Below are 9,165 nucleotides of genomic sequence, written 5' to 3' on the forward strand. Positions count from 1 at the left end.
TCAGTCCCCACCAGTACTATTGGAGGAGACTGTCAAACTTTCGTCAGTCCCCACCAGTACTATTGGAGGAGACTGTCAAACTTTCGTCAGTCCCCACCAGTACTATTGGAGGAGACTGTCAAACTTTCGTCAGTCCCCACCAGTACTATTGGAGGAGACTGTCAAACTTTCGTCAGTCCCCACCAGTACTATTGGAGGAGACTGTCAAACTTTCGTCAGTCCCCACCAGTACTATTGGAGGAGACTGTCAAACTTTCGTCAGTCCCCACCAGTACTATTGGAGGAGACTGTCAAACTTTCGTCAGTCCCCACCAGTACTATTGGAGGAGACTGTCAAACTTTCGTCAGTCCCCACCAGTACTATTGGAGGAGACTGTCAAACTTTCGTCAGTCCCCACCAGTACTATTGGAGGAGACTGTCAAACTTTCGTCAGTCCCCACCAGTACTATTGGAGGAGACTGTCAAACTTTCGTCAGTCCCCACCAGTACTATTGGAGGAGACTGTCAAACTTTCGTCAGTCCCCACCAGTACTATTGGAGGAGACTGTCAAACTTTCGTCAGTCCCCACCAGTACTATTGGAGGAGACTGTCAAACTTTCGTCAGTCCCCACCAGTACTATTGGAGGAGACTGTCAAACTTTCGTCAGTCCCCACCAGTACTATTGGAGGAGACTGTCAAACTTTCGTCAGTCCCCACCAGTACTATTGGAGGAGACTGTCAAACTTTCGTCAGTCCCCACCAGTACTATTGGAGGAGACTGTCAAACTTTCGTCAGTCCCCACCAGTACTATTGGAGGAGACTGTCAAACTTTCGTCAGTCCCCACCAGTACTATTGGAGGAGACTGTCAAACTTTCGTCAGTCCCCACCAGTACTATTGGAGGAGACTGTCAAACTTTCGTCAGTCCCCACCAGTACTATTGGAGGAGACTGTCAAACTTTCGTCAGTCCCCACCAGTACTATTGGAGGAGACTGTCAAACTTTCGTCAGTCCCCACCAGTACTATTGGAGGAGACTGTCAAACTTTCGTCAGTCCCCACCAGTACTATTGGAGGAGACTGTCAAACTTTCGTCAGTCCCCACCAGTACTATTGGAGGAGACTGTCAAACTTTCGTCAGTCCCCACCAGTACTATTGGAGGAGACTGTCAAACTTTCGTCAGTCCCCACCAGTACTATTGGAGGAGACTGTCAAACTTTCGTCAGTCCCCACCAGTACTATTGGAGGAGACTGTCAAACTTTCGTCAGTCCCCACCAGTACTATTGGAGGAGACTGTCAAACTTTCGTCAGTCCCCACCAGTACTATTGGAGGAGACTGTCAAACTTTCGTCAGTCCCCACCAGTACTATTGGAGGAGACTGTCAAACTTTCGTCAGTCCCCACCAGTACTATTGGAGGAGACTGTCAAACTTTCGTCAGTCCCCACCAGTACTATTGGAGGAGACTGTCAAACTTTCGTCAGTCCCCACCAGTACTATTGGAGGAGACTGTCAAACTTTCGTCAGTCCCCACCAGTACTATTGGAGGAGACTGTCAAACTTTCGTCAGTCCCCACCAGTACTATTGGAGGAGACTGTCAAACTTTCGTCAGTCCCCACCAGTACTATTGGAGGAGACTGTCAAACTTTCGTCAGTCCCCACCAGTACTATTGGAGGAGACTGTCAAACTTTCGTCAGTCCCCACCAGTACTATTGGAGGAGACTGTCAAACTTTCGTCAGTCCCCACCAGTACTATTGGAGGAGACTGTCAAACTTTCGTCAGTCCCCACCAGTACTATTGGAGGAGACTGTCAAACTTTCGTCAGTCCCCACCAGTACTATTGGAGGAGACTGTCAAACTTTCGTCAGTCCCCACCAGTACTATTGGAGGAGACTGTCAAACTTTCGTCAGTCCCCACCAGTACTATTGGAGGAGACTGTCAAACTTTCGTCAGTCCCCACCAGTACTATTGGAGGAGACTGTCAAACTTTCGTCAGTCCCCACCAGTACTATTGGAGGAGACTGTCAAACTTTCGTCAGTCCCCACCAGTACTATTGGAGGAGACTGTCAAACTTTCGTCAGTCCCCACCAGTACTATTGGAGGAGACTGTCAAACTTTCGTCAGTCCCCACCAGTACTATTGGAGGAGACTGTCAAACTTTCGTCAGTCCCCACCAGTACTATTGGAGGAGACTGTCAAACTTTCGTCAGTCCCCACCAGTACTATTGGAGGAGACTGTCAAACTTTCGTCAGTCCCCACCAGTACTATTGGAGGAGACTGTCAAACTTTCGTCAGTCCCCACCAGTACTATTGGAGGAGACTGTCAAACTTTCGTCAGTCCCCACCAGTACTATTGGAGGAGACTGTCAAACTTTCGTCAGTCCCCACCAGTACTATTGGAGGAGACTGTCAAACTTTCGTCAGTCCCCACCAGTACTATTGGAGGAGACTGTCAAACTTTCGTCAGTCCCCACCAGTACTATTGGAGGAGACTGTCAAACTTTCGTCAGTCCCCACCAGTACTATTGGAGGAGACTGTCAAACTTTCGTCAGTCCCCACCAGTACTATTGGAGGAGACTGTCAAACTTTCGTCAGTCCCCACCAGTACTATTGGAGGAGACTGTCAAACTTTCGTCAGTCCCCACCAGTACTATTGGAGGAGACTGTCAAACTTTCGTCAGTCCCCACCAGTACTATTGGAGGAGACTGTCAAACTTTCGTCAGTCCCCACCAGTACTATTGGAGGAGACTGTCAAACTTTCGTCAGTCCCCACCAGTACTATTGGAGGAGACTGTCAAACTTTCGTCAGTCCCCACCAGTACTATTGGAGGAGACTGTCAAACTTTCGTCAGTCCCCACCAGTACTATTGGAGGAGACTGTCAAACTTTCGTCAGTCCCCACCAGTACTATTGGAGGAGACTGTCAAACTTTCGTCAGTCCCCACCAGTACTATTGGAGGAGACTGTCAAACTTTCGTCAGTCCCCACCAGTACTATTGGAGGAGACTGTCAAACTTTCGTCAGTCCCCACCAGTACTATTGGAGGAGACTGTCAAACTTTCGTCAGTCCCCACCAGTACTATTGGAGGAGACTGTCAAACTTTCGTCAGTCCCCACCAGTACTATTGGAGGAGACTGTCAAACTTTCGTCAGTCCCCACCAGTACTATTGGAGGAGACTGTCAAACTTTCGTCAGTCCCCACCAGTACTATTGGAGGAGACTGTCAAACTTTCGTCAGTCCCCACCAGTACTATTGGAGGAGACTGTCAAACTTTCGTCAGTCCCCACCAGTACTATTGGAGGAGACTGTCAAACTTTCGTCAGTCCCCACCAGTACTATTGGAGGAGACTGTCAAACTTTCGTCAGTCCCCACCAGTACTATTGGAGGAGACTGTCAAACTTTCGTCAGTCCCCACCAGTACTATTGGAGGAGACTGTCAAACTTTCGTCAGTCCCCACCAGTACTATTGGAGGAGACTGTCAAACTTTCGTCAGTCCCCACCAGTACTATTGGAGGAGACTGTCAAACTTTCGTCAGTCCCCACCAGTACTATTGGAGGAGACTGTCAAACTTTCGTCAGTCCCCACCAGTACTATTGGAGGAGACTGTCAAACTTTCGTTAGTCCCCACCAGTACTATTGGAGGAGACTGTCAAACTTGAATCAGTCCCCATCAGTACTATTGGAGGAGACTGTCAAATGTTCATCAGTCCCCACCAGTACTATTGGAGGAGACTGTCAAACTTTCGGCAGTCCCCACCAGTACTATTGGAGGAGACTAAAACATTTGTCAGTCCCCACCAGTATTATCGGAGGAGACCGCGGGGTACTCCATCCACCTCTGTCTGTCCGAGGAGACTGTCAAACTTTCATCAGTCCCCACCAGTTCTATTGGAGGAGACTGTCAAACTGTCGTCAGTCCCCACCAGTACTATTGGAGGAGACCGAAACATTTGTCAGTCCCCACCAGTATTATCGGAGGAGACCGCGGGGTACTCCATCCACCTCTGTCTGTCCGAGGAGACTGTCAAACTTTCATCAGTCCCCACCAGTACTATTGGAGGAGACTGAAACATTTGTCAGTCCCCACCAGTATTATCGGAGGAGACCGCGGGGTACTCCATCCACCTCTGTCTGTCCTGCATATCTCGTAAATTTGTCACTTACATTTGTCTAGTTTTGTATGTGAATAATGTATACCGGGAAGTTTTCGCTACAATTTAATTTTTAAGTCTTTTTTGCAATCCGCAAATGAGGCAAATTTATCATTACAGCAAACATTAGTTAATAGTATAACATACATAGAAGTTCAATGTATAGAGCGGAATTAAACCTGGGTGATTACGGATTTTACTGGCAAAGGGCAAAAGTTTGACTGGGCGAAAAATGTCCCAGTATATATACAGTATATGATCACTGACGTACAGCATGTCGTATACTGACACGCGGTCTCACGCTATCACTGACGTACAGCATGTCGTATACTGACACCCAGTCTCACGCTATCACTGACGTACAGCATGTCGTATACTGACACGTGGTCTCACGCTATCACTGACGTACAGCATGTTGATACTGACACGTGGTCTCACGCTATCACTGACGTACAGCATGTCGTATACTGACACGCAGTCTCACGCTATCACTGACGTATAGCATGTCGTATACTGACACGCGGTCTCACGCTATCACTGACGTACAGCATGACGTATACTGACACGCGGTCTAAGCTATCACTGACGTACAGCATGTCGTATACTGACACGCGGTCTCACGCTATCACTGATGTACAGCATGTCGTATACTGACACGTGGTCTCACGCTATCACTGACGTACAGCCTGTCGTATACTGACACGCGGTCTCACGCTATCACTGATGTACAGCATGTCGTATACTGACACGTGGTCTCACGCTATCACTGACATACAGCATGTCATATACTGACATGTGGTCTCACGCTATCACTGACGTACAGCATGTCCTATACTGACACGCGGTCTCACGCTATCGCTGACGTACAGCATGTCGTATACTGACACCCGGTCTAAGCTATCACTGACGTATAGCAAGTCGTATACTGACACGCGGTCTCACGCAATCACTGACCTACAGCATGTCGTATACTGACACGCGGTCTCACGCTATCACTGACGTACAGCATGTCGTATACTGACACCCGGTCTAAGCTATCACTGACGTATAGCATGTCGTATACTGACACGCGGTCTCACGCTATCACTGACCTACAGCATGTCGTATACTGACACGTGGTCTCACGCTATCACTGACGTACAGCCTGTCGTATACTGACACGCGGTCTCACGCTATCACTGACGTACAGCATGACGTATACTGACACGTGGTCTCACGCTATCACTGACGTACAGCGTGTCGTATACTGACACGCGGTCTCACGCTATCACTGACGCACAGCATGTCGTATACTGACACGTGGTCTCACGCTATCACTGACGTACAGCATGTCGTTTACTGACAGGCGGTCTCACGCTATCACTGACGTACAGCATGTCGTATACTGACACACGGTCTCACGCTCCACCATACAGAGTCATAGCCCTCTACACGTATTTGATATCAACTTTATCTGAAGGTTTATTAATGGATTACTCACAATACTTTGCGTTATTGATTTAGATTCATCATTGCACACGCTCCACCATACAGAGTCATAGCCCTCTGCACGTATTTGATATCAAGTTTATCTGAAGTTTGATCTATGGATTGCTCACAATACTTTGCGTTATTGATTTAGATTTATCATTGCCTTAAATTAATTGACCAAATATTAACTTAGTTGGCAAATCATGGCAAATTATGACGAGTCTATGTCACTGTTGTTGTTTTCCAAACGAAAAATGACTTGTCGACATTGTACTGGAGATAAGAAATATAAGTAATTTTGCCATCCATTCTAATCATAAAAAAATCTTCCAGATTTGAAACACCAATTTACTAGTATTAAAGAGTACACTTGCTGTAGTGGAAATTTGAGAAAGAACAAGTGTCCACAATAGTAAGTTTTCTGGATTAAGGAAACCTTTGATAATGAAGTTCCATTGTAATTTCAAATTGAAGAGTGAAGTTTAAAGAGTTTTACTGGGGAAAGGCAAATTTTCCTATGTTTACAGTATGTCTCCCCCATCCAAGGGGCTCTACATACATAATTATAAGTTCACACAATGATTCACATCAAATATTGCTTACCTAACTTTAATATACAGTATGTGTTCCCCACCACAGGGGATCTACATACATGATTATAAGTTCACATACTCATCCACATCAAATATTGCTTACCTAGCTTTAATATACAGTATGTGTCCCCCACCACAGGGGATCTACATACATAATTATAAGTTCACATACTCATCCACATCAAATATTGCTTACCTAACTTTAATACAAAGACTAAACATGACAATTTGTGAATCATCAGGAGGAGCTGGTAAACGTGGGGAAGATGGACTGCCACAATAACGAGGAGATGTGTACAAGTGTAGGTGTGGAGTACGGTACCATGTACTACGAGAGTGGCCAGGTCGTAAGGGAGAGGGGTTGGTAAGTATATATGGCAGGGAGCAGGACTGGTGTGTATTTATATGGCAGGGGGTAGGACTGGTGTGTATATATAAGCAGGGGGTAGGACTGGTGTGTGTATATATGGCAGGGGGTAGGACTGGGATGTATAAATGGCAGGGGGTAGGACTGGTGTGTGTATATATGGCAGGGGGGAGGACTGGTATGTATATATGGCAGGGGGTAGGACTGGTATGTATATATGGCAGGAGGTAGGGCTGGTGTGTATATATGGCAGGGGGTAGGACTGGTATGTATATATGGCAGGGGGTAGGACTGGTATGTATATATATGGCAGGGGGTAGGACTGGTATGTATAAATGGCAGGGGGTAGGACTGGTGTGTGTATATATGGCAGGGGGTAGGACTGGTATGTATATATATATATGGCCATGATGGTTACATTAGAGCAATCACTAGTCCAATATCGTGTCAGAGTTACTTGTGCATTGGAAATCTTGAATTTGGGAATTGGTACAGCAACAGGAAGGTCATTAAGGAAGAGGTCACTGGTGGGGTGGCAATGGTAACAATGACTATGGTAGGGTCGCCATGGGGATAGATTTAATGGAAGGGTCACTGGTGGATAGGCAATGGTAACAGTGACTATGGTAGGGTCACCATGGGGATAGATTTAATGGGAGGGTCACTGTTAGGGTGGCAATGGTAACAGTGACTATGGTAGGGTCACCATAGGGATAGATTTAATGGGATGGTCACTGTTAGGGTGGCAATGGTAACAGTGACTATGGTAGGGTCACCATGTGGATAGATTTAATGGGAGGGTCACTGGTGGATAGGCAATGGTAACAGTGACTATGGTAGGGTCGCCATGGGGGAGGATTTAATGGGAGGGTCACTGGTAGATAGGCAATGGTAACAGTGACTATGGTAGGGTCGCCATGGGGATAGATTTAATGAGAGGGTCACTGTTAGGGTGGCAATGGTAACAATGACTATGGTAGGGTCGCCATGGGGAAGGATTTAATGGGAGGGTCACTGGTGGGGTTGCAATGGTAACAGTGACTATGGTAGGGTCGCCATGGGGATAGATTTAATGAGAGGGTCACTGTTAGGGTGGCAATGGTAACAGTGACTATGGTAGGGTCGCCATGGGGATAGATTTAATGGAAGAGTCACTGTTGGATAGGCAATGGTAAGATTGACTATGGTAGGGTTACCATGGGGATAGATTTAATGGGAGGGTCACTGGTTTGGTGGCAATGGTAACAGTGACTATGGTAGGGTTCCCATGGGGATAGATTTAATGGGAGGGTCACTGTTAGGGTGGCAATGGTAACAGTGACTATGGTAGGGTCACCATGGGGATAGATTTAATGGGAGGGTCACTGGTTTGGTGGCAATGGTAACAATGACTATGGTAGGGTTACCATGGGGATAGATTTAATGGGAAGGTCACTGGTTTGGTGGCAATGGTAACAATGACTATGGTAGGGTTACCATGGGGATAGATTTAATGGGAGGGTCACTGTTAGGGTGGCAATGGTAACAGTGACTATGGTAGGGTCACCATGGGAATAGATTTAATGGGAGGGTCACTGGTGGATAGGCAATGGTAAGATTGACTATGGTAGGGTCACCATGGGGATAGATATAATGGGAGGGTCACTGTTAGGGTGACAATGGTAACAGTGACTATGGTAGGGTCGCCATGGGGATAGATTTAATGGGAGGGTCACTGTTAGGGTGGCAATGGTAACAGTGACTATGGTAGGGTCACCATGGGGATAGATTTAATGGGAGGGTCACTGTTGGGGTGGCAATGGTAACAGTGACTATAGTAGGGTCACCATGGGGATAGATTTAATGGGAGGGTCACTGTTAGGGTGGCAATGGTAACAGTGACTATGGTAGGGTCGCCATGGGNGTGACTATGGTAGGGTCGCCATGGGGATAGATTTAATGGGAGGGTCACTGGTTTGGTGGCAATGGTAACAGTGACTATGGTAGGGTTACCATGGGGATAGATTTAATGGGAGGGTCACTGTTGGGGTGGCAATGGTAACGGTGACTATGGTAGGGTCGCCATGGGGATAGATTTAATGGGAGGGTCACTGGTTTGGTGGCAATGGTAACAGTGACTATGGTAGGGTTACCATGGGGATAGATTTAATGGGAGGGTCACTGTTGGGGTGGCAGTGGTAACGGTGACTATGGTAGGGTCGCCATGGGGATAGATTTAATGGGAGGGTCACTGTTGGGGTGGCAATGGTAACAGTGACTATGGTAGGGTCACGATGGGGATAGATTTAATGGGAGGGTCACTGTTGGGGTGGCAGTGGTAACAGTGACTATGGTAGGGTCGCCATGGGGATAGATTTAAGGGGAGGGTCACTGGTGGGGATGGATTGTTGGTATGTCTACTTTATTATTTTAACCAGGTTTTTTTATTCAGGTAAAGGTAATATATCACATACATAAGTACAACATATAAAAAAGAAAACAATTGTATCACATAAGAGTTTGATTAGAATCCAGTTAAAACATTCAAATTTAGCCTTTGCCTGCGATAACCATTAAAGCCTCCATAGGCTTATTTCCAATGGGGTCCCC

The 9,165-nt window shown here is 46.7% G+C and overlaps 1 protein-coding gene across 1 annotated transcript in view; it reads left to right on the forward strand.

Annotated features, from left to right (window-relative positions):
- LOC110451968 (dnaJ homolog subfamily C member 10-like) overlaps positions 1 to 9,165 on the forward strand; it is a 57,859-nt gene that overhangs the window by 18,239 nt on the left and 30,455 nt on the right. Inside the window, exons 9-10 of the mRNA XM_021500206.1 lie at positions 6,452 to 6,573; positions 7,072 to 7,132. Coding sequence (XP_021355881.1) covers positions 6,452 to 6,573; positions 7,072 to 7,132 — 183 coding nt within the window. The remainder of the gene's footprint in view (positions 1 to 6,451; positions 6,574 to 7,071; positions 7,133 to 9,165) is intronic.

Source organism: Mizuhopecten yessoensis, unplaced genomic scaffold (assembly GCF_002113885.1).
Source record: "Mizuhopecten yessoensis strain PY_sf001 unplaced genomic scaffold, ASM211388v2 scaffold6349, whole genome shotgun sequence".
NCBI classification, from domain to species: Eukaryota; Metazoa; Mollusca; class Bivalvia; order Pectinida; family Pectinidae; genus Mizuhopecten; species Mizuhopecten yessoensis.